This window comes from Protopterus annectens, chromosome 2.part0, assembly GCF_019279795.1.
Source record: "Protopterus annectens isolate FY-2018-M chromosome 2.part0, PAN1.0, whole genome shotgun sequence".
Taxonomy (NCBI): Eukaryota; Metazoa; Chordata; order Ceratodontiformes; family Protopteridae; genus Protopterus; species Protopterus annectens.
Genome location: NC_056728.1, coordinates 258,379,890 through 258,407,013, shown reverse-complemented (window position 1 = coordinate 258,407,013; position 27,124 = coordinate 258,379,890). Strand labels below are relative to the sequence as shown.

General features: G+C 41.4%; 1 protein-coding gene across 1 annotated transcript in view; it reads left to right on the top strand.

Moving 5' to 3' along the window:
* The window catches only part of PTPN4 (protein tyrosine phosphatase non-receptor type 4), a 3,248,454-nt gene that overhangs the window by 999,101 nt on the left and 2,222,229 nt on the right, over window positions 1-27,124 (top strand). The window contains exon 8 of the mRNA XM_044060734.1: window positions 23,445-23,532. Coding sequence (XP_043916669.1) covers window positions 23,445-23,532 — 88 coding nt within the window. The remainder of the gene's footprint in view (window positions 1-23,444; window positions 23,533-27,124) is intronic.

Below are 27,124 nucleotides of genomic sequence, written 5' to 3'. Positions count from 1 at the left end.
AAGTAATCTAATGACATTGTCCTGTACCTTTCTGTGTTTGATAAAACTAGTTTGGTTTTCATGAATTAAGACACAATATTATTTAATCTGTTTGCTGAAATAGACATAAATATCTTATAGTCAATGTTAAGTAAAGATATTGGTCTGTATGATGTACAAAGGTTGGGTTCTTTATTTTTTTTAAGATGGGAGAAATGATAGAATGTTTCCATGAGGCTGGGATATTTGCTGTAGTTTTAACTTCTTGAAATGCATTGAGTAAGATTTTCAAGATATTATCAGATAAAAGTTTATAAAATTCCGTGATTGAACCAGCCAGCCCTGGTGCTTTGTTCGTCTTGAGATTTTTTTATTTGGTCCTTTAATCCTTTAAAGAAAAAAGGTTCATCTATGTAGTTAATGTTGTGCTTAGATGATTTTTTTTTAATATTGTTTGTAAGAAAGCCATCTATACTTTAATCGCTTGTAGGTGGATTATTATTATTAATATTCTGTGTTTTTTTTTTTAAACATAAGATGTTTTTTAAGTCTGTGACTTTAATAGTATGATTATTTCTAGTCTATGCAATTTCTTTTATATGATTCCTTTCATTTAAATGTTTGGATCTAATCGCAATCCTGTGTAGACTCTTAGTGGTAATTGAATAAGATTGTAATCTGATTTTTTCTAGATTTATTGATATTTTATGCAGCATGATATCCTAATATTCCTTGTACAACTTTCATATGTCAGTTAATGCAGATTTGTCATTTGTTGTAAGTTTTAGCTTATCAATTTATTTTGTATGTCTACTAGTTTTTTTATCCCATTCTTTCCTTTTATTTATATATCAGCTTTTGACTTTACCATGTAAGACTACCTTTAGAGTGTCTCTTAGGATTATACCTGAAACCTCTCCATTATTACTGACATCCAGGTAAAGATTTATTTCATTTAGAAACCGTTCTTTAAATCCTTGTACTGTTAAATAAGCAGGTAGTCTTTGGCAGAAGTTTAAAAGGTCAGGGGACATGATGTCAGCACTACATTATCTGTTTTGGACAGTAAGGAACTGGTTACTAAAACTTTGTGTTTGTCTGTGTGCCAAATCTGTAAGAATAGTGAGGGTATTTAAAGGAAGACAATATTTTTATTGTATGTGTGCCAAATTTGTAAGAATAGTAGGATATTTAAAGGAAGACAATATTTTTATACAATCAGTGTCAATTAGGTTTCTGTCTTTTATATATTTGTTCAAGTGCTTGGCATTAGGAGGCATCTGGAAGGGCTTAGAACGTGTTGTATCAGTGGAGGGCAAGATACAGTTAAAATCGCAAGCTAATATTAATTCACCTGTAGACCTTACTGTTATGATGTCTAAATGTTTTTTTCACAGTTTTTATCCTTGTACCTGGTATCCAGTAGGTATTTATGAAAGTGTATATATTTTTATGTAGATGTTCTTCGTCTTCCATTGCTGCAGTCCTTACTATTGGGTATAGTCGGTCAGGGCGCATAGACCTGACGCAGTACGCCAGGGTACTAATCGCATGACCTCAGTCTTTTGCCGCGTTGTCCGATGCAGAAGCAGTTTTGCGAGTGCAGGTTGGCGTTCTGAAATATTTCTTTTCTTGCCTCAGTATTTAACCGGATGTCAGAAAAAGTGAATAACTGTATTTCTTGTGGGAAACAGATACCTCATAGGGATTACCATACATTGTGTATACCTTGTTTAGGGCCTGAGCACGGCGTTGTTGGTTGCCGCTCTTGTGCTAGGTTTAACAAACGCACTATTAAGAGGAGGTTAGACTGTGCCAGATTAGTGTTTGGGAAGCGTTGCAATTATAAAATGCCGTCGGATGCTCCGGCGCCGCTTGTCAAAAGCGTAAGGACAAAACACAAACAAACCTAGGATTGATGAACCGCAGTGTTCTTTAGGAGGCTCAGTGGAGCCAGAGGTTTTGCCAGGAGTTTCTATGGAGTCTCAGGCAGAAACTTTACTGTTACAGGATGTACCCTCTCAGGAGGCAGGCCAGGCTGTGTGGGCTTCTCAGGTAACTATTCTTCTCTCTCTTCCCAATGTAGTTAGAGCCTCTCCTTCTGTAGCCAAAACTTCTTTTAAAGGAAGGCCAAGTTCGGTTTCAGTAGGGGCTTCTCCTAGCCTTTCGGGTTCTGTACCTAAGAAACATATGCTTAAAATGGCAGAAGATTTGATTACTATGATTAGAGGTTCTATGCCCTCCTGATAAGAGGCCTAGAGTGGAACCAGAGTTTGACAGTTTTGAACAGGGTTCAGGGGCTTCTGAGTCTTCTGCGGAAGATTTGCAGGAGTATCCTCATTATTCTGATTCTGATGTGGATGATGCCACTCCTTGCTTCTCCTCCTGGGGATTTTTCATTTTCAGAGACTCTGCATTCCATGAGGGAGCACTTTAAATGGGAAGGCCAGGATTACTCTGATTCCAGGAAGAGGCTTAGGGAATTCTTGTTTTACCCCAGCATAGGCCCTTAGCTATACCTCCTGTGTTGACTGTGGTAGAAGATGTTTTTGCAGAGGCTTCCCTGAACCCTGATTCCTTGCCTCCTGCTCCTGTTAAACCTGATAGGTACTATAGGGTGCCCGCTCATAAGTATTTGTTTAAGAGTCCTACGGCGACCCAGAAATTGTTTCTCAGGGGCCTAAAGGTGTTAAAGCCTCTGTGGTTAAAAATCCTGTTCCCACTGACAAAGAGGCAAGGGCGTTAGATAGGTGAGGTAAGAAAGTGTATACTTCTTCCACTCTAGCCATGAGAGCATTGAATTGTCAGTTTCACATGCTGAAATATCAACATTATCTCCTTTCACAATTAAAATCTAAGGTGGATGCTTTGGCGGAAGGTATTGATTGTAAAGAATTGCTAGATTTGGTTTATGTGTCTGAACAAGTGGGCAAGCATTCTTTGCAATGTGGTTTTGATGCTGTGCAGGCCTCCTCGAGGGTGGCTGCCACTAGTTCTGTTCTTCGCAGGCATGCCTGGTTGAGGATCAAAATTTGGCTGAGCATGTTAAGACAAGGATTTTGGATGCTCCTTTACAGTCTGATGTGTTGTTTGGTTCACCTGTGGAAGCAGTTTTAAAGAAAATGGAGGACAAAGCTAAGTCTATGCAAACTGTTAAAGATTTTTGCAGGTACAGCCACCAAGTTTAGTAGAAATTGGCCTGCTAAGGGGTGGACATATCCTGCTTATGATTCCCAGTCTAGGGGTAGGTCTAGACGTGGTAGGGGCAGGGCCCAAGGTTCTTTAGGCCTAGAACAGGGAGTTCACCTGCTCAGACTTCTGGTGAGGGCAGGGGTCAGTCCAACAGACCCAATGACCTGCCTTTTCAGCTGCCAGTGGATTCTCGTCTGGCAGCTCCTTTGGAAGGACAACTGTCTCTTTTCAAAGAAAATTGGGATTTAATTCCTCAAGACAGATGGGTGTTGGACATCATTCACCACGGTTACAGATTTTATTTCCATACAATGCCCCTTTCACAGGCATGCTCCTCCACACAGAAAAGAGGCTCACAAGCAAGTTTCTCTGTTACTCCAAATGGGGCCATTCAGCCAGTCCCTGTATCAGAAAGGGGCCTAGGATTTTATTCTCGCATGTTCCTAGTACCACAGGTGGAGACCAATTTTGGATTTATCTCTCCTCAACACTTATCTGGACATTCCCAAGTTCAAGATGTTGACGTTACAACAGCTTTTACCCCTGCTGGGCAAAGATCACTGGATGGTAACTTTAGATCTCACGGAAGCTTACCTTCATGTGCCTATCAGGCTAAGTTACAGGAAGTATCTGCGGTTTCGAGCTGGAGATTCTCATTATCAGTTCTCTGCATTGCCCTTTGGCTTATCTACTGAGAGTATTCCCAAAGGTTCTGGCTCCAGTGATAGCTTACTTCAGGCTACAAGGACTTCAAATCTATCCTTATTTAGACAACTGCCTGATTCTGGCTCAAGAAAAGGAAGACCTTCTACAGCATCTGGAATATGTTATAGCAGTGCTAAGATGCCTAGGGTATTCTGTGAACGAAATAAAGTCCAGTCTAGTACCCTCTCAAGACATGTGCTTTCTGGGTGTGAGACTGCATACAGCATTTAACCCCGGACAAACAAAAGAGTCTATCACTTTACTTCCATCAACTATCTCATCAGTCCGTGCTGACTGCAGAGACAGTCCTTCAAGCATTAGGGTTCATGGCATCTTGTATTCTGGTGCTTCCCAATGCCAAACTGCATGTGAGGAAGTTACAATGGTATCTCAAAATGTATGGACACAGCACTGCCCGGATTTAGACACTGTCATTCAAATAATACCTTGCCTTCAAAGAGAATTTTTGTGGTGGGCTCAGGAATGTCACCTAAACAAGGGACTCTCTGTGACCCAGCCAGAGGCGAGTCAAATTTCACGGACAGATGCCTCGGACATTGCTTGGGAGCTCATCTACATGGAAAGTGGATACAAGACAAGTGGCCTGCCAGACTACAGCATCTACATATCAACATGAAGGAGATGTTAGCAGTCCAGTTCGCATTACTGGCTTTCAAGGAGTTACTTCTTCCAGGACATGTGTTGATTCTAACAGACAACACAACTGTCATGTGGTACTTCAACAAACAAGGGGAACACATTCTTATCCTCTATGCAGGCAAGCAATGATTTTATGGGAGATCATGCCACGGCACCTAACTCTTCAGGCAAGGTTTCTGCCAGGAGCACAGCACTCCTTAGTAGATGTGTTAAGCAGACAAATCATGGATCCCCACAAGTGGAAACTGGATCTTCATGTATTTCAGACATTGACAGTGTCAGGGGGAACTCCAGACATAGATCTGTTCGCTTCTCCACTAAACCACCAGCTGCCACAGTTTTGCACAAAGGGGTTTCATCACACAGCTTGGAAAGTGGATGCTCTGTCTTTCAGTTGGGCCGAACCTTCATGTGTATGCCTTTCCACCTCTGCCTCTTCTTCCAAAGGTACTGTTAAAGGTCAGACAGGACAGGCCAAGGATGATTTTGATAGCTCCAGATTGGCCTCGGCAACACTGGTACCCTCTACTACGGAGTCTGGTAAAGAAGCCTCCATGGCCTTTCCCTTTGATTCCACATCTGTTATACCAGCAGGACGGTTATCTGCTCCATGTCAGGCTTCACTCTCTTCATCTGACAGCCTGGCATATTCTGTGTTGAAACACAGCGTCTCAACTTCCTCAACAAGTTTTAAATGTGATTATGGAAGCTAGAAGACCTAGTACAAGGAAAGTGTGCTAAATGGAAGAGATTTTTCTCTTGGAGTAAAGCAAAGAATTTGGAGATTTCTGAGCCTAATTTGAGTATGGCTCTTCAATATCTTACTGAGTTACTGGACAAGGGTCTGTCCTTCTCTTCCATTAAGATTCATGCTGCAGCAATCTCAGCTCACTATGATTGTGACCCACCATTGTTTTCGCATCCTTTGTTCAAGCAGTTTCTTAGAGGGGCAAAAAATAAGACCCCGCTCCTACTCCTGCTTGGGATCTCAATTTTGTGTTGGAAAAACTTACTCTACAACCTTTTGAGCCTGCGGCTACTGCTGAATTGCAATACTTGTCATGGAAGACTGCTTTTTGTTGGCTATTACTTCTGCAAGGCGGGTGTCTGAATTGCAGGCCCTTATGGCAGTCGAGCCCTTTTTGATTTTCCATAAGGATAGGGTATCATAATCCTTCCTTTATGCCTAAAGTGGTTTCTAGTGTGGCTTTAAACCAAACTATTCATTTGCCTACTTTTTATGCAGACCCCAAAATAAAGGGGAAAAGATTTTGCATACTTTAGATGTACACAGATTACTTAAGCAGGACTAAGGATTTTAGGCAGTCTCAGCAGTTGTTTGTTTCTTTTGCTTTGAGTTCGCAGGGCAAGCCTGTGTCAAAACAAACTATTTCTAGGTGGATTGGCTTTTGCATTGCATTTTGTTATTCCCATCATGGCAAGGAGGTTCCTGCTGGGATCAGGCCTCATTCCACTAGGGCTACTGCCACTTCAACAGCATTTCTAGGATATTTTGGAAGCAGCTACTTGGAGTTCAGTGCATACTTTCTCTAAAGTTATCACCTTCCTATCTACTCTAAGTCTAGGGCTGGTTTTGCCACTGCTGTTTTGCAAGGCATGTTGTCAGCTCCTGCTTCTTTATGATTTGCCAGCCTCCCTTACCTCTGCTTTGGGATTCTACCAGGACTGCAGCAATGGAAGAGAACATAGTACAGTTTTGTACCTACCATAAATGTAGATGTTCGAGGATTCCATTGCTGCAGTCCAATTTACCTCCTCCTTCCCTCTGTGTTTAGGGGTGGTTGTGTAAGTGAGTTTACCTGCTTATATTTTTGTATATATTGTTCATGTTTTGGTGCAGGTGTTTTGGGCCTTGTCTTTTTAGGGTCTTCTGACATCTGGGGCAAGAAAAGACTGAGGATATGCCTTATACTCTGGTATGACTATACCCAATAGTAAGGACTGCAGCAATGGAATCCTCGAACATCTACATTTATGGTAGGTACAAAACTGTACTTTTTAGTATAAGTAAAGCAAGCATACCATCATTGCTTATGTACGAGTCAACTATTTCTGGGATTCTCTTTGATTTTTTTGTGAAAAATTACAATACCTCTTCTCTTATGGTTGAAGTGTGAACTTATCAGAATCTTATAATCTTTAAAAGTTAGTTTCTTTAGGTCTTCTGTTAAGTGAGATTCCTGAGTGAATGCAAAATCTGCCTTATGTAAAATTAAATATTAGTTGACACTACTCTTGTAGGGTTGTTCAGCCCATCACAAGGGTGTAGCTAGGCATACTCAGTGTACTGAAATGAGTACATTTTTTTCCTGAGCATCTCTTGCAAATGCCAAGACTCAAAAAGCATAGACTGTTTAGAACTGTGTAAATGAATATTCACAGTATAGCGGCACACAAAGAATTCTTGTGTAAAAGGAATGCACCTCTAAAACTAGCTTTTTATGGAAATTGTAACAGTTGAAAATAACGTGCTTCTTCCCATGTGTCTGGAGTTAGCATGTTGAGGGCAGAGTACTTTTTTAAAATGACAAGTGGGTAGAGGGGGCAGCAACATTAGGTTTGATTACAAAATGTAAACCTGTGGCTACACGCCATCGAACTTTAGAGAGAAAATGTGTTGTCATTTGATAGAAATTTCCCTTGTAAGTAAAATGGAAAAGTGCTTTCCTTGATTCATTATGACAGTTGCTATTTTTGAAACTGTTATGGACAATTTAAAAACTCAAGTTTAAAAGCAATAAAACTGTACATTTTAACAACATTCTGCATGGATAAGCTAGATCCAGGCGTACTGCATTTGTCATAGAAGCCACAAACTAACCCTCTCATGACATCTAGTGGGAATTCCTAGTTACTGCAGGTTAATAGCAAGCAGAAGGAAAGCTGTGTATATATATATATATGTGTATATATATATATATATATATATATATATATATATTTTGGAAAACATAAAAAAGGAAAGAAATCAATTTACTATGCTGTAAATCTGTAAACAAAAAAATATGAACCTCTACTCAACATCTTGAAACTAGACAGACTAAATGGAATGAATTAACTAAACCTAATAATTTGTTACTATGAACACATACAGGTCTATAATGTCATTAAAGCATTTAATACTGTCAGTATCAGAAACGTTATTTGTATTGCTTGTTTAAGTATAAATGTAATTCAGATTAAATAAGTCACTGCTTGTAATAAAACAGATACAAGACTTTTTAGGTAAAAATAATTAAATGAATTAAAATACAGTTCAAATGGTCATTCTTGTATCCGATTGGCTATTGGTGTTCAGAGAGGAGAAACAGCTTCAAAAGTCCCACCTACTTCCTGAAAGTTGTCACAGATTGTTCCTCGTGAGTATGAGAGCTAGCAGAAGCTGTTAGAAGCTTGAGCTGTTAGAAGCTTGAGCTTGTCACAAAAGGTGTCAAATCCATCAAAAAAGTAGGTGGGAATTTTATAATAAATTGAAGCTTTTAAGCATAGACACACTTGCGGGTGTTTTATACAAGCCACAAACAATGTAAAAGCCATTTTTGAAGCATTAACTTGTAAAATGGTGAAAATTTAAAGTAAAGACTACAAAATACCAACCATAGACAATATAATAGCTAAAAGGAGCATATTGCAGAAGTTCATTTAAGTGCAACACAGTAAGCATTTCTCTCTTCTGTAAGGCTTAATTGCTATACCACTAGGATTGAGACAAAAAGGGAAGGCACATGGATGAAGAAGTAAATCTGGGATACAAGAAGTATGTATAAATGTGTAGAATATATGGGTGATTCTATGCCATTTCGCTAATGCTATATTTATGAAGTTAAAGTATAAACTAGTAGATTGCAGTTACGTAAGGTTTTGGATCTACTTAAATTATTTGAGTAGTATGTGTTGTTTATCAAATTAGCATTATTTTGGAGAAGATAAGAAAGAAAAGGTTACATTACCTTCAGTGTGTGATTCCACATTATTTGAAGGGGAGAAAAGAAAAACTTACAAGAAATGTGAAGATGTTCTTCGTGTTTCAGTGCTGCAGTCATCACATTTGGGTTATCCCTGCCGGGGTAGCCTTCGGCTGGCCCAAATACCAGAGACTTAATATTTCTGGGTCAATTGCTGTTGCTTGATGACTGACATTAGGTAGTCAGTAGTATGAAGTAAGGCAGCCGACGCCATTACATCGGTCTTTCTTGCCGTGGAGCACGAAGCAGAAACAGTTTGCACGAGTGCCAGTCGGCCGCTACCCGAGTATTTGTCTCAGAGTTGAAGTTGAAGTCTTCTAAAACTAAGTACCCCGTTGGGGATTCTTTTTTTTTTGTACTAACCGATGTCAGAAAAAGTTAATTGTCTCACCTGTGAAAAGCAAAAACCACACCAAGACTTCCACTATTACTGCGTCACTTGTTTAGGCCCAGACCATGATGTCCCCCATTGTCGCTTCTGCCCTATGTTCAACGCCAGAACTATCTGTCATCGGGTCCTTATTGTAGCCAGATATTTTCGTTTACAGTCCTCGAATTCCGATATGGCTTTGGTAAGCCATCCGACAGCAGATTTCCCGAAAAAAACGTAAAGATAAAGGCAGAGACAGACTGCACAGGTCCAAACCTACCGATGACTCTCTCGTTAGTCAGTCCTCCAGTACTCTCTGAGGTGCTTTGCAGCCTCTGATGCCCATTACAGTTGATTCGCAGGCCGCTACCGAGACCCTTTCGGAGTCCGATATGCCGCAAAACTCTTCTTCGACTAAGGATCCTGCGGTCATCTCTACCTCGGATGGGTCTGGAGTCGCTGAGCAGGCACCGGCTTTAGAGGAAGTCCATCGCACTACTGAATCTCAACATAAACCGATGTCTTCTTTCAGAACTACCGTTCTTTCAAAAACGACAGTTTCTTAGGCCCAGGGTTTGAACCACACCCAAGAAACCAATGACTCACTCTCAGGTGCCTGCTACCTTGCCTCAGTCTCAAATGCTTAAAATGGTGGAAGACCTTATCATGCTGATCAGGGGAAGCCAACTACCCCCTCAAAAAGGAAAAGAGATCTGTCCCCTGTAATTTTGTCTGAACAAGGGTCAGATGAATCTGATGCATCTGACTGTGAAGACATGCAACCCCTCTCCACTTATGAGGATTCTGATGCAGAGGACTCCATTCCTTCAGCCTCTCCCCCAGAGGATTTTTCCCTTGGGGAAACCCTGCATACTTTAAGGGAGCGTTTCCAACAGGAGAGTCAGGACTACCCTCAGTCTAAAAAGAGACTGGGAATTCCTAGATCTTCCGCAATACAGACCCTTGGCCATCCCCCCAGTCCTGGATGTTGTGAGTGATGATTTTCTTGAATCCAGCTTGACTCCTTACGCCCTACTTCCTGCTCCCAGAAAACCAGACAGGTACTATAGAGTCCCTGACTCTCACAAATATCTTTTTAAAAATCCAACAGCTGACCCTGAGGTCATTTCTCAAGGGCCAAAAGGTTTCCCAGATGTACCACCAAATCAGTGGGCAGAGGCTCGAAAGCAAATCATTTCCCTGCTCCCTGTGAGGGCAGTAGAGGACGTTCCTGCAGAACAGATAGGCCAAGGTTTCTACTTCAGACTTTTTCTAGTGCCCAGAAAAGAGGGCACTTGGCGCCCCATCTTCAATCTATCCATTCTAAACACCTTCCTGGTGATCCCAAAATTCAAAATGCTCACCCTCTAGCAGCTGCTACCCATGCTCTCCAATGATGCTTGGCTAGCCACCCTAAATCTAAAAGAGGCCTACCTCTACATTCCTATCAGGGAATCATGCAGGAAATATCTCCGCTTCAGGGCAAGATCTCAACACTTAAGTTTTCTGCGCTTCCCTTTGGCTTATCTACTGCTTCCAGAGTTTTCACAAAAAGTCTGGCTCCGGCGATTACCTTTTGCAGACAAAGACATATTCAAATTTACCCATACTTAAGACGATTACCTTATTCAGGCAGACAGCCAGGAGAAGCTGCTCCTGCATGTGCTGTGCCTAGACAGAATTTTCCTGGCAGCCTACTTCTCTCATCTAGCCACCAGGCCCCAGCTATCTGCAAGGAAGATCCTGCAAGCTCTGGAGTTCATGGCATCTTGCATACTACTCATTCCATATGGCAGACTGTATATGAGGAAACTTCTGTGGCACCTAAAGAGCCTTTGGTGTCATCACTGTCAAGACCTGGAAACTCTTCTACCTATAATTCCTTGGCTCAGAAAGGAATTGCGGAGTACGCTTGGGGTGCACACCTGGACAGTAGGTGCATACTGGGCCAATGGAGTGCACAGCAAATCCTTCTGCACATCAGTCAAAAAGAGATGATGGCTGTGCAGCTTGCCTTGATAGCTTTCAACCCCCTTCTCTCTCCAGGGGTTCTCCTCATCAAAACCGACAACACCACTGTGATGTGGTACATCAACAAGCAGGGAGGGGACTCACTCATACCCTCTATGCTGGCTGGCCATGACTCTTTGGCTTACAGCCTCCTCCATGCAGTTACAACTGTTAGCACAATTCCTACCAGGCTCTCTCAACTCTCTGCCAGACCAGTTAAGCAGAAACCTTCTGGACCCACACGAGTGGCAACTCAACAGAAGCACCTTCACCCTAATAACTCAGAAATGGGGAACCCCGAAGGTCGACCTCTTTGCCTCCCACACCAACCATCAGCTCAGCAAATTCTGCAGCAGGGAGCATCACTGCATAGCTTGGAAAGTGGATGCCTTGTCCTTCCCCTGGGTCAATCTATCGCTCTATGCCTTTCCTCCCCTACTTCTCATCCCCAGGGTATTGCTCAAAATAACGGAGGAAAAACCAAGGGCCATTCTTATAGCTCCATACTGGCCCCGACAACACTGGTACCCCTTGCTGCGCAGCCTTTCCCCGCTGCCTCCATGGCATCTTCCTCAGATTCCAAATCTCCTGACCCAGAGGGAAGGGGAATTCATGCATCCCCAATTGCAGACACTCAGTTTGACAGCTTGGCTTATTCCCTAACCCCGAACCAATCTGCCATCTTCAGTAAACAGCTTCTGGATGTTATCCGTGAGGCCAGACGTCCTACCAGCAGAAAGTCTTATGCAGATAAATGGAAAAGGTTCTGCACCTGGATCCAGGCTAAGGGGGCCAATACGGCACAGCCCTCCATCCCTCTCATCCTGGATTACTTAGCTGACATACTACACAGTGGTCTCTTTCTCCTCTATAAAAATTCATGCCTTTGCTATTTCTGCTCATTTCCCCACTGAGCAGCCCCTTTTCTCACACCCTTTGATCAAACAGTTCCTCAGAGGGGCTAGGAACTTGAGGCCCCCAGAAAGGCAGCAACACCAGCTTGGGACCTTAACTTTGTGTTGCAAAAGCTCACTCTGCCCCCCCTCCCCCTTTCGAACCAGCTGCTTCTGCAGAGCTAACAATTCTCTCCTGGAAGACAGCATTCCTTCTGGTCGGCACTTCAGCCAGAAGAGTCTCTGAGCTGCAAGCACTCATGGCTGTGGAACCCTTTATCTTCCATGCAGACAGGGTATCCCTCAGAACTAACCCATCCTTCATACCCAAGGTGGTGTCCAGTGTGGCTCTCAACCAATCCATTCATTTGCCCACCTTCTTTCCTAATCCCCAGAACAAGGGGGAAAGGATTCTTCATTCTCTAGATGTGCACAGACAGCTCGGATTCTATCTGGACACGACTAAATCCTTCAGAAAGCCTGATCAATTGCTGGTTAGCTTTGTTACAGAGGCAGAAAGCAAAGCCATCTCCAAGCAAACCATTCCAAGATGGATAGCACACTGCATCCATTTCTGCTACAAACAGCATGGAAAGCCTCCCCTAAGGGGGTGAGGACACACTCCACCAGAGCAGCCTCCACCCCTGCAGCTTTCCTCAGAGGAGTCCCCACCAGGGAAATCCTGGAGGCTGTCAGCTGGACATCTGTTCACACTTTTACCAAACATTACCACCTGCTTCTCTTCTCCAAATCCAAGGCAGGGTTTGCCTCTGCAATCTAGCAGGGCATCCTAGCCAGCCCCTAGTTTCCTTGACTTTCTCCACCCATTTCTTCAGCTTTGGGAATCTACCCAAATGTGATGACTGCAACAATGAAACACAAAGAACATGGTACAGTTGTGTACACTTACCATAAATGTAGATGTTTAAGTGTATTCACTGTTGCCGACCTGGTTTCCCTCCCTCCATCCCCCTTTATTGTCTTTCTCCTTTTATTACCATTCTTCCTTGTTGTTCTCCTTTCCTTGTAAGGGACATATTAGTATTTATTTTCCACTGGTGGGGTTCTCCCACGAGAACCTGGCCTCCTACTTTGGGGGCTCTTGACAAGTTAGGGCAAGAAAAACTGATGTAATGGCGTCGGCTGCCTTACTTTATACTACTGACGACCTGACGTCAGTCCTCAAGCGACAGCAACCGAGGCAGAAATACTAAGTCTCTGGTGTTCGGGCCGGCAGAGGTCTACCCCAGCAGGGATAACCCAAATGTGATGACTGTAACAGTGATTACACTCGAATTGCCACCATCCTAGCTGACAGGTTCAGTGCAAACTTCTCTCCCCCCCCCCCCACCAAAAGGGCAAATATCTATCCCAGCAGAGTGCTGCCCCCCTGACGTCTCAGATGCTCATGTAAGATCCGCCCTCTCCAAAGCAAAAAACACAGCATCAATGGGACCAGACGGTGTCCTGGGCTGCGTCCTACATGAACTCCAAGAAGAGCTAAACCCAAACATAAAACTACTGTTCAATCTCAGCCTTAGTACAGGATATGTGACCAAAGAGTGGCGTACAGCAACAGTGGTCCCTCTCCATAAAGGTGGTGCCTCAACGGATCCTGGAAACTATCGCCCCATAAGCCTGACTAGCTTGGTCTGCAAAGCTATGGAAAGGATCATCATGGACCTCATAAATAAAGATATTGGGGACCTACAGACACTGGATCCTACCCAGTTCGGCTTTGTTAAGGACAGATCCTGCCTCTTAAATCTGGTCGATTTCTTTGAAACAGTCACCAAGGCCATTGACGAGGGGAAGGTGGTCCACACAGCCTACCTGGACCTCGCAAAAGCCTTCGATACAATACCCCACTCGGGCATTATAGATAAGCTCACCAGCTTAAATATAAACCCCTATGTCACTAGATGGATTGCAAACTGGCTCAAGGACAGAACCCACATGGTTAGAATTGCTGGAGCCATGTCAGACTCCAAACCAGTTACAAGTGGTGTCCCACAAGGCTCAGTCCTGGGACCTCTCTTGTTCGGTATATTTTTCTCGGAGGTACAGGCCAACACGGAAGGACTGTGGCTGACCAAGTTCGCAGATGACTGCAAACTGGGCGCCATAATAGACTCTCCAGCCGACACAAGCATCCTCCAAAAGGGCCTCATAGAAACAGATAACTGGTGCCAGAGCCATGGCCTCAAGGTAAATGCCAAAAAGTGTATAGTCATCCCCTTTGGCAAAAAAAAGTGCCCACAAATTACCACATAGGTGGTAATCCATTAAGTACAGAAGAAGTAATTAGGGACCTGGGGACCCAAGTTGATAGCAATCTCTCATTTGACAACCACGTGGCCAAAGTGGTTAGAAAAACATTTTATATAGCCCACCTAATCATGAAGGGATTCACATCTAGATCAGGGGAGGTCATCGTGCCTCTTTACTCATCCCTCATCAGGCCCATAATTGAGTACAATGCCCCTTTTGGGATGTACCTTACCAGACACCTGCAGCAACTGGAAAGACCCCAAAAGTACCTCACCAAGAGGATCAAAGGGCTCAAACAGATGCCATATGCTGCCCGGTTAAAGAAACTCCAGCTCTACTCAGTGGCATACCGCCTGTTCAGAGGCGATCTGTGCCTGACATATAAAGCCATGTCCAACCCGGAATTAATGGACATGCTGCACCTCAGAAAATCCAAATCCCATCAAGCTACTCGCTCGAGAGACTTGAAACTCTGCACTGAAATAAATAGGACATGCTGGAGGGACAGATTCATAACCCAGAGGCTCCCTTCACTCTGGAATAAAATCCCAGTCCAGGTTAGGCAGAGTCCCTCATTGACTCTCTTCAAGAGGAATCACTGTTAGACAGAGGCACAGTATACTAACCTCGAAAAAGGGCATAGCAAAATAAATTTAAAATGGGTGGCGAAAGCCAAACACATTCTGGCTAGGCTTGTAAATGCCCTAGGGCAGATAGCCTAGTATGAACCTATGAACATCTACATTTATGGTAAGTGTACACAACTGTACTTTTATGTATATTCATTTGTCTCTAGCTTTCTTTTTTTTAATTGTCCATTCATTTGATGAAGCATGTCTTTTTAAATCCGTTGAAGAATCCATGGATTCAGGTTGACTTAAAAGGTTCTTTTTTTGGACAGATGTGGATGCTTCTTCAAGATAGTCAAAGGTTTTCCTTCCTTCTGGCAGGAATAGTCTTATTCTTGCAGGAATATAAGTTGTGCTTTGATTCCTTCCTTTTTTAATGATCTCATTAGAGGGACACATGCTCTTCTTTTTGACATTATAAGGGATGAAAAGTTGTCAAACCTAGTGATTTGGCCACCAGTTTTTGTGGAGCAAGGGACCAGGCAGTTCTTAACAAGTCTTTGTCTTGATTGGAAATAAATTTTACAATAATGGAACTCTGATGGCTGTTTTTACTGGATGCAAAAGTTGTGGTTCAAGATCTCTGTCCCCTCTCTATCCTGAAAAAACACACGGCAAGATTAGAAACTGTGAAGAAATACACTCAGAGGAAGCAACTAGGAATAAATTCCAAAATTTAATGGTACATCTTGTACCTCGGCAAACAGCCTTCAAGGAATAACATAAGCCACCACCAATTCCCATTATATATTGCGCTGCTCCAGTCAAACAGTTAATCATTCAGTTAAGTAAATGATTACACCCACTTAATAAAAACATTTTCCTATACAAAATTCCATACAATACAAACACAACCCATATCTTATAAAACACATAAATACTTCAAACATTCAAATTTACATCTAAATTCATGCCTTTAGGTTTCAAGGTATTATAAATTATTATAAATTTACTTTCCATTCTTAATAAACTGGCTAAAAAATCACCCCCCTGACCAAGAAAGGATGTAGCCAAAACACAAAAAAAAAAGAAACTGACATCAGAACCCCCATGTGTATTAATAAAATGTTCAGCTACTGGGCTATCCAAATTCCTGTTTCTAATGTGCCCAAAGTGCTCAAAAGTTCTGAATTTAACCATGTCCTTAGTTTGTCCTACATACCATCTTACAGGAGTGCATCCGCACCCTACAATATAAACCACCCCACAGGAAGTACATGAAAATCTCCCCATAGAATAAAATAATTTACCATTAATCTCCCTACCTGAAATGTTTTTAATCCTAGACAAACCTTACATATTCCACATGGGAAGGAACTCGCGTTCATCCCATGTTATGTAAACTTTTTTAGAATTTAATAACTCCCTCAAATTTAAAATATCTACCATATGAAAATGTAATCTGTAGGGAACAAATGTTTTAACTGCTCATCTTCACACACCAATGGCCACAGCTCCTTCACTGCCCCCCCCTCAAAATATTAGAAAATGGCGAAAATTTAGTTACAAAAACCAAATCTTTCCCTTGCCTTTCAATATTTTGAACAAAAGATTGCTTTTTAAAATAACCATACCTTTGGTTACTTCTGGTGTTACTATCCCCCCCCCCCCATTTAACACACTATCCTTATCTTTTTTTAGCTACAACTAGAATAGCCCCTTTATAACAAATTTATGTTCTGTTTTCCTAAATTCCCCTACTATTAACCTTTTATCAGAAATATTATCATATAGCCTTTTAAATCCCCTTGGCAGTGCTTCCATCAAATGTGGTGAATGCATGCTACTTGCCTGCAAAAAAATATTTACAGCAGTAGGCTTAATATGTGGGGTTTATGTTCTAACTTCAAGTTTTCCCCTACATAAAATTCTACATGCAAAAACTGAACATTCTTTCTATCCATAGTAAAAGTAAACTGCAATCCCAATTCATTGTGATTCAGTTGATCAGTAAATACTGAAAAATCTTCTAAGTTACCCCTACACACAAAAATTAAGTCAATATAACGTTTAAACAAAACAACTTTAACAAAAAAATCCGTAGGGTAAATAAATCTGCTCTCAAAAAAGCCATAAAAATAATAGCATAACTGGGGGCAAAATAGGGTTGCCACCTTTTCAAATGGCCAAAGTGGGACATTTTTGGTACAAACATCAGATTTTACAGGCCAACACATACCCACGGTCAGTACAATTTTCAAATGGCCAAAGTGGGTAATTTTTGGTACAAACACCAGATTTTACAGGCCAACACATACCCACGGTCAGTACAAAGGATAGAACTTAACATTTTTGCCTAAATAAAAGCTTATTCTTGTAGGATTTTAGTTGCTTATTCTGTTTCTTATAACATTTAGGTATTTTATATACAGAATAACTGTTTTATGCAACTATTACATAAAATATAGAAAATAATTTTGTCCTAAAATCTCAGGACATTTACCATTTTTACAATTTTTTGTCAGGACACAATTCCCCAAAGAGGGACTGTCCCTCGCAAAGTGGGACAGGTGGTAACCCTAGGGCAAAAGAAGCCTCCATTGCTGTACCTTCCTTCTGCAGATAATTACCTCCAAAATAAAAATAAATCTAATGTTGTTAATCTTCATTCATTCCTTACTGATGGGTTATCGGTTCCGTCCTCAGAACCGAGCCGGCCTCATACCAAGCTTGCGTCAACCAAAAACTCTCAAGCCAAGATCCTGCCCAGAATGCTCTGCTTCCTGTTACCTCAGATCTCATTGCCTCGTTGCTGTACAGCCTTGTCAAGCCACTCTCTCTCAGCTAAGTGAATACATTTTTTTTTTGTTTCTCTCTTGTTAGTGTTTAAAACGTTTTCAGCCAGTTACTATCTCTATACTCCTACCCTATTGTAACTTTAAGACTCTCTCCCTATCGTTTTTCCCTTTTATTATCTTTTTCTTACCTTTTAGGTAATTCTTCATTACCATCATTGGTAATCCTCCTTTTCTCTCTTTCTTACCCTTCTGGGTAGCTTTCTTAACTTCTTGGTACTGTCGTTCTTCTTCCTTCATATTATGTCTGACAAGAAAAGTAGTGTTGGTTTCAAACAATGTATGGAATGCGGCCGTAAGTTACCACTTTCTGGTGGCCATGATTTGTGTGTCTCTTACTTGAATGTCTCCCACCTTTCAGTGGACCCCCCCATGTGGGATTTCTAGAAATTTTTCAACCAGGACTCTCAATGAAAGGAAGAATAAATTAATCCTAAAAGGCCTCCTTAAAACTCCTTTCTACGAGGCTATCTCTGGGTCGGAGGGCCCACCTCCTCCTGCTAAACCCCGTCAGAGGCGTTCTTCTTCCTCCTCGAGGTCACTCTCTTCATCTCTCTCTGGAGATTGCAAGGAGTCGACTCAGAAAAAGGTGAAAATATCAAGCCTGGCACTGCCATATGTGGTCTTTTCGGCCCCAGCCTCGACACCACCCCAGTTGATTCTTACTCCAGCTATGTCCTCTTTATCGCCACCGGCACCAGAATTCCCGGTGCAGATGCTTATGGCTCTGACAGTTTCGTTGCAGCTTTTATTGGCACTCTCTCTTCAGGTGCAGTCTCCTTCAGCACCTTTGGTGCAGACTCCTTCAGCTCCGTACTTGCCGATGCTGTCAACCTCCGGGATACTGTCCTCTATGGTGCAGACACCTTCGGCATCGACATGTTGTTCGGTGCAGTCCTTTATGGCACTGCCATTGCCAGTGCAGACACCTTCCTTGGCAGCACAATATTCATTTGCGCAGACATTTGCAACACCGCCATTTACGGTGCAGACACCCTCAACTCCTATGGCACTGCCTTTGCCGTCGCACTTAACCTTGACACCATTCTCCTCGGTGCAGACACCCTCAGTTTCGGGCTCTGCACCACAAAACTAGCAAGGACCAAGTTTTCTCCTTCCTTGGATCCGTTTGTGGGAAGCCAATATAGCCCTTTTTTAGAAAGGCAAGAATCTCCTTCAGGTCTCTCTGAGATCGACCAGGAGCCTCTCAGAACAGGATGTGTTGCGGCTTGTCATTCAGTTGCTTGTGGTTAGGGGTCTCTCTCAACCATCTAAAGCTACATTCCCTCTTCCAGGTGACCATATTTCTCCACAGATTCCAAAGTACACTCCTCCTTCGACTTCCAGGGAAGCATTGAAGCCACTTCCGACAGCAGATTCCCTTCCTTCGACACTAACAGTGGACCTCACTTTGGAGCCAGAGTCGTCCTTGTGGCCCTCGGTGCACTGGGCACCAGGCTCTTCTCAGGCTAATTGCTGTGCCATGGGGGTAGGCATTCTTGGTTCCATGCCAATTTTTTCTATGGCACCCGCCAGGAATTCTCCTCCCCTCACGCTCCACAGTCCTCTTGCGACTCCTGGTCTGGGGGTCGGCTCGTCAGAGTGGGGTGTGACCCCGGTTCCGAGTTTGTTGTGCTCAGTTTTGAGCTCCCATCCCTCTTCGGGTGGTCCGGCCTTCCAGGACATGGAGAGGGCGCTTGCCTCCGTTTTCAAACCCTCCCTGTCAGACCATGGATTCTCAATCCATCCCCAGCATTGATTTCCCATCTGCAGAGTCTGACTCACCCCAATCTAACAAGCCTGAAGCTGACAGCTTGGTTTCTCCACTTCCTATGATTGCCAGGCAGGATAACCTCTCTTCCCTGGTGTGCAGTATTCTTATTGCATCTCATAAGTCATCCACCAGGCTAATCTATCTCAGCAAATGGAAAGGGTTTACATTATGGGCAGCAAACAAACAATTGGACCCATTGTCAGCCCCAGTTTCGGTGGTTTTAGATTACTTATTGCATCTTTTTCAATCTGGGGTGTCAGCCTCTACTATTAGTGTTCATTTAGCTGCCATTTCTAATTTCCACATTGGCTTTCAGGATTCTTCACTCATGTCACACGGACTGTGTAAGACGTTCTTGAAGGGTGTTTTTCACCTAAAACCTCCCTTTAGAGATCCAGTACAACCTTGGGATTTGCCCTTGGTTCTACAAGCCATAACAGCTCCCCCCTTTGAACCTGCATCTTCATGTGATTTAAAGTAATACTCTTGGAAAACTTTGTTTATGGTTGCAATCACATCGGCCAGACATCTGTCAGAACTTCAAGCCTTATGCATCAAACGTCCCTACCTTATTTTCCATAAGGATAGAGTATCACTGAGAAGTAATTCTTCCTTTTTACTGAAAGTGGTGTCAGAGCGGCCTATCAAATATTCTGTTAACCTCCCAATATTTTTTCCTAGTCATTCTAAGAGGGAGAGTATTACCTGCACTCCCTAGATGTTCACAGGCAAATACGATTTTATCTGGACAGAACAAAATCTACCCGTAAATCAGACCAACTATTTCTGGCCTTTTCTGGACCAAGGCTAGGCCAATCTGTCTTTAAAGTTACATTGGCATCATGGTTGAGAAATTGCATTGCCTTAATCTACAACAAGAACAACATCACCTTGCTTCACAAAGTGAAAGCTCTTTCTACAAGGTCAATGGCAACTTCAGCAGCTTTCCTTGCTAGGGCTTCCCTCAATGACATTTGCTCAGCTGCAACTTGGGCCAAACCCCATACTTTTATCATTCATTACAAATTGGGTTTGACCTCCAGAGGAAGAGCTTCTTTTGGTTCCATGGTGCTCAGGGATGTCCTTCCATGAGGGCTGCCCAGGGATACAGATAGCTGGTGACTCTGTCCCGTCAGTAAGGAATGAACAAAGATTAACATCATCAGATAAGGTTTCATCTGTGTTTGTTGATCTTCGTTCATTCATTACTCCCCACCCTCCTCCTCCCCTCCCTCCAGGGGTTCCTGGTTGATCTCGTATACTCCTTTTTTTCCATTATTGTAGGTCTGTTATGGCCAGAGGTAGCCTCTACTTTTTCTATCAATTTGCAAACTCGATCTGAGGTAACAAGGAGCAAAGCATTTTGGGTAGGATCTTTGCTCGAGAGGTTTTGGCTGATGCCAGCTTGGTATGAGGCCAGCTCGATTCCGAGGATGGAACTGATAACCCATCAGTAATGAATGAACGAAGATCAACAACACAGATATGGAATGTTATGGTAAGACATAACTTCTTTTTATATGTTAAACAAAACTATAACAATTCCACCAAAAAAGTTGTGTGAGGCCATTCCCCTAACATCCATTGAACTGCTTCCAATCCCCACCTTCTCTTAATGTTGGTGTATATGCTTTAATATCTACAGTTGCCCAGTATAGAACTTTACACCAACAAATCTCTTCCACTTGCTGACAAATTTAATCTGTACATTTAATATGGGAGGAGATTCTTGACAAAAAAAAAATAACACTTTAGATGGAAATCTAAAATCCCAGCATTTTGCAAAAATTACCCTACCCCTGCTACAATAGGTCTTCCGTGGGGGGGGGGGGTGTACAAATCTTTATGTATTTTGGGAATGGAATAAAAATAGGGTCTTTAGGAAATTTAATAAATAACTTATTCATATCCCTATCTGTGAAAAACCCCAGTATTTCTCCCTTATTCAGAATCTCTCTCAACTCACTATTATAACATCTCACGAGATTGTTTAATAACATCTCATATTTTGGTCCTTTTAACAAATCAAAAAAGATTTTCTCATGCTTCTTAGAAAACAGTACCCAAATTACCCCCCTTATCTGCCTGACAAAAAAACTATACCAAAATCATGATTTCTGCATTAAAGTTTCCCATTCTGTTTTGGATAAGTTAGAAATCTTTCTAGATTTAACATGCTTTTGATATTCATTCTACTTTTTTTACATAACTCTTTCAAAACTTTATAATACTAGAGCATTTGAGAGAAGTAAAAGTACTAGGATTAGACTGATAAGGAACCATTAGTTTCCCATAGCCAGTGCAATAAACAATATTCCTTTCACCTTCATTATCAGAAACATCATCAAAAAACTCATTTTCATATACAGACATATCCAGTAAAGAGTCATCTAAATCAAACATTGCAACATTTTCAACTCGATTAGATATTTGTCTACATTCAAAATATACTTTTAAATACAATGTTTTACAAAAGCTGTTAATGTCCAAAATAATATCTGCCAGTGATGGAAAAAGTAGGCACAAACTTGCTTCCTTTTAGTAACAAACTTAAGTTCTTTGGTCCCGGTGGCATTCGATAAGTTAATACATAATTGTTCAGATACACAAACCCTATTCTCACTAACTTCACAAGAAGAAAAAACATTTTTCTCTGTGTTAAACAGCACTTACTGAATGCCAACCGTGACAAATCCATAATGGCTCCGTCATTAACACACTGCAATTCCACAAAATCATTGTTTCTTCCTACCCACCTCAGTTTCTCCGATTCTGGCCCTTCTCCTTTTGTTGGAAATCTTTTTGGAAAAACTGTCCCGCCTCATTAAGATGACCATTCTATCCTGAAAGATAGTGCTTCAGGTAGGTTTCAGAATTTAGGAAACCAAGAAGTCAGGAAATTAATCATATCATCCCCCTCCATCTGCTTAGGCATGCCGTAGATTCTTGTATTGTTTCTCCTGGTTCTGCTCTCAATGTTTATCTTAATGAGTCTGGAGTTTTCTTGAAGAAGAAAGTCTGTTTTTCTCTTTTTCTGTTAACCTGTAGTCTATATCTGTCACCGAATGTTTCAGTGCAGCAATCTGGACTGTTTATTGTTTAAGGAAATCATTTCATAAGGCTATTTGTTTGGTGGTATCTTCTTTTATATTGTCCACCTGTGAGTTTAGTTTGTCTATTTTAACCACCAAGTGTAGAAGGATTTCCTGGATTTCTTTCTTCATTGAATTTTCTTGCTGGGAGAACTTGTTGCTCATCTTCCTTGGTGAGTGTAGTTTTCGTGCCCCTTCTGGAACGTTTGACAGGAAAATGTGAAATTCTTAGTTGAAAAATTACACCAACTTCTAGCAGCTTATGACTTCCAGAATCTAGCTTTAATAATTTCAGGTCTTTGTTGGTGACATTGAATAAAAATTCCTGTCAAGAAAAGATGGAGACTGCAGAGCTCAAGAATTCTGCTGCTTTGAGCTTGCCTTCCAAGCCACACTCCCATATGTATTTATGTTTTAACTTGTGTAGTTTTTACATGCTTACATAAGACTGTTGTATACATATTTGTAGTTTGTAGTTGCTTCTGTACCTGGTCAACAAACTTAAATAGAATAACTCTTTAGTGTGTGTGAATGTCCTCCTCTCTGATCTTGTATCTATAAGCAGTTCATTGGTGCTGTGTAGGTGACTGAGGGCTAAAGTCAATTTTGCCAAAAGCAAGTTGCCATGTCTTCAACTGCAGGGGGGAGTGGGATCAACCACAGATCCCCAACTAAGTGTAACCAACTCTCCAAGACAGTAGCAACTCTGTATCATCTTGAGGAGATGCTTCCAGGGATTAAATGATTTAACAGGAGTGATTTAGTGAATCTGCAGCCTCCTGAGTGACAGTTGCATGAAACTATGTTATCAGTGGTTTATAGAGTTAACATTTACATTGAGAGAAAAATTAATGCTCATTTTAAGTAATGCTAACACCCTGCAATGTGCAAATTTTGCCAAAAAGTTCTTATTGTGCTTGAGCAATTAAACTGTAAGGCTCAGGAAGAGAATTTGGAAGAATCCTTTATAGATTTTCAGTCTGAAAAAAGACTGAACAAGAAGTTTTCTGTAAAATAGTCTTGCTGTTGATCAGCTTCTTGGTTTTCATATAATATTTAGTGAGTAATCAAAATCTGTTTTTATACAGTGGCATGTCTCCTGCAGAGGCAGAATTTAGCTACCTGAATACAGCACGGACGTTAGAACTCTATGGAGTTGAATTGCACTATGCAAGGGTAAGTCTGGATGATGTTTACATTGCATGATGATGATGCTGCTTTTGTTCCCACTGTTACATTTACAATATATATTCTGCAACTGTTTGAAACGCCGAGTACTGATAGGTGGTTCTTTATTAGATCACTTTTGCAGCAGCCATAACTGTATGGAATGTAAACTGCCAAGGATTAGACATCTGGCCAGTCTACAAACCTTTGAGCCTAGCCTGTACTTACATAAACTTATTCTTTTAGACTATTTCTGCTTGTCTGCCTTTGGATCCACATTTTTCTTTTCCTTATTTCAAGTTATATAATTGTTGAAAGGGGGTATTACATATTAGATCGGTAAGAAAAAAGTGTCACCTCCTTGGGATTTTGTTTCTTTTGCATTTGTTAACTCTTTTCTTTTTTAATCCTGCTACCATCTCTTCTTTAAGATTCCTCCAATGGAAGACCTAACCTGAATGCCTAGATTTTTGCAGTGTTCCTCATAAAATATGTAGTTTTCTGGCAAATCATTGAGGGTTGACAGACATTTGAGTTTCAGACTATGCTTACTAATACAAAGCTTGCTCTAGCAAATTTATATATTTATAAGAACAATGTTTAAAATCTCTCTCTGATTTGGGGCCTTTAATCCCCCTCCCCCAATGTTTTTGTCCTTGTCCAGAATGCTTGCTTGAGAGGTATGTGGAAGGCTGTTTTGCTTATAGCTTTGACTTCAACTAGATGGATATCTGAATTGCAGACCCTGTCTAGGCAATCCATTCTGATTTACCACAAGGACATAGAGAGTCAACCTTTCCTTGGTCTCCAAGTCTTCTGAGTTTACCTTGAATTAGACCATTATTCTGTCCTGAAAAAAAAAAAGACAATTTAGTCCTGTAAAGGGAAAATCTCAAAATTTTGGTAAATTCACCCTACATGTTTTTTTATGATGGAATAAAAGCAAGGACAGTCTTTTATTATTACTCACTGTGGTACAACTCCCTGCTCTTAGAAAGTCAGAATTCACTCTACTAGAAATGTGGTTAATTTTGTCGCTTTCTGGAAAGTGATGTCTTCTCTGCACATCCTTACTATTTATGTTATTTTACATTTGTTAACTGGGAAATTCCAACTGGACCAGGTCCATTTTCAGCGGAGGCCCGGGGAGAAAAGCTCCGGCATAAAGTTATACAAATACAGTACATCCAGCATAATACACAAAACAGGTTGCATCATGTATGCTGAGCATAGTAATAGAACAAGAAATTAATAAAACATTCCAGGTAAAAGAAGATATAGAACACAGATAAAAGACAATGTCAGTTACAGTACATCCAGCGTAATACACAAAACAGGTTTTATCATGTATGCTGCTGAGCATAGTAATATAACAAGAAATTAAACACTCCAGGTAAAAGAAGATCTAGAACATAGTTAAAAAGACTCAGTTATACATTGGTAAGAGAAGAAAATATATCAAGTAAGATTCTACAGTTAAAAGTACCCTTTCAGATGACCAAGCCTACAGGGGATCAGAGATCCAGCATGTGATCAGAGAGGAGTTTGGGGAGTTAATAGTAGTATGGGTAGGGTTATGTGATACAAGGGATAACCAGGTACTAAGAAGGTGCAGTTTGAGGGAGTTTTTGAATATGGATGTGGAGGGGGCAGTGGACATGGATAGGGGAAGAGAGTTCCAATTTCTGGCAACGGTGTGGGAGTAGAGCGCTTTCCCTGCATTATTGTTAGCCTTGGTGATGGAGAGGAGAGATTTTTCACTGGATCTTAGGTACCGGTTTGCAGTATGGACAGTAAGTAGGCTGGATAATGAGGGGTTTTTTTTCAGGATGTCCCCAGATCTTGGTGCAGGATTTGCAAAAGTCGTACTGTAAGGACTTCTAGACTCTGAAACTTCTCCACCCGTTTCCTTAAGCTGTGGTAATCATCCTTCATAGTTATGGCTTTTGCAACAAAGATGTAAAGAAAGACTATAGTATAATTGTGTAAGTGTACTTACCATAACAGTACATGCTTGAACAGATCACTTTTGCAGTATTAGAACTCTCCCACCCCTTTTTTTTTTCTTTCTTTCCTTCACTTCGCCCTCCCAACATAAGACAGTCGTTACTGCTTGTGACTAAATTGTTGTAGAGTTTCAAGCTTCAGCCTCTCCTTAAGGCAAGAAAGCACTGATTATTGACTGAACTGCACATCTGTTTTATACCAGCATGCAGCCTTGTAATAAAGGCAGACATATGGTGTGTGAGGAATGGGTAGATTGGCTGTGAAGCCGATCTTTGGCAGGACACCTCCCATATAGTTATGATCTTTTCAAACATCTGCTGTTAAGGTAAGTAAACTTAAACAGCTGTATGTTCTATTGCTTTCACTTTTCATAGTTTTTTCCAAGTGTTAACATGATATATGATGTACTTTAGTATCAGCAGTATTGCTTCATTCGGGATGTTCATAGATAAAAACACCAGATAGAAGACCACCACGATGCTGTAAAATCTTCCTTTATTAGAACAGAACAAGATGGATAAGCGCTTTCGCGTACCAGACCCAGTACGCTTCTTCATTCGGGATGTTCATGAGATGCAGAAAGTACAATCTTACTGTGCTGTTGAATTCCATTGCACTCCAGCTGTAAATAATGCTTTTTTGATCAACATGATACTTGCACTGTCACTGCTTTTTAATTTCTCCAAATCTTTTGGGTTTCTAATACCATGACAGGAATGGACCCCATTGCGCTGTCACTTTTTTTTTCACTCCAAGTCTTTTGGGTTTCTAATACTATGACGGGAATGGATCCCATTCTAAAGTCAAAGTACGATTAAAGTTCATGAAATTAGAATTGTTTCAGTCTTTGATGTCAGCCCAAAGTGCTCTTTGCAGCACCCACAGTGTGCCCAGTAATGACTCCTGCAATTCATCCGGAGTTGCATGGATTGGTAACATACCTAAATACAATTGTCGATTCTTTTTTTTATAAGAGCCGTTGCTCCTACTACTATTGGAACTGTCTTGGTATCTTTCTTCCACATTGCTCTCGTTTCTGCTTGCAGATCCTAATATTTTATGACTTTGCATCTCTCTCTATACAAGGCACTGTAGTAGTCACTGGGTGTAGCAGTTTCAATGATCAATGCTACTTTTGTCTTATTTTTCTTGGACCACTGTATCCGTTTTTCTAGCATCTATCTTTTGAACAATTGGTAATGGGTGAACCCATGTGGTAAAAACTTCTTAATTTTGTATGATGCTTTGTGGCTCATGTTTCCAGTGTTTTTCAGCCACTTCAGTACCATAATGTTTGCACAATTCCCAGTGCAACAGTCTTGCCGCATTATTATGCCTTTCAGGATACGGTCCTTCTGCCATTAGTATGTCACAACCATAGGGATCCTAGGATCATAGGAAGTTACTAGACTATTGGCCCTCAGGCTCTTATAAGCCTAGCTAAGAGTTTAGCCCACGGATAGACAAATCAGCACCCGATGCCCCTGTCCAGCAGGGTCACGGGTGGAATCCCAGGGATGTATTTTCAATTTCCCATCCAATTATCCAGGTTGCACTTAAAAAGGGGTGAAGAGGTACTCTGCTTGACATGGAG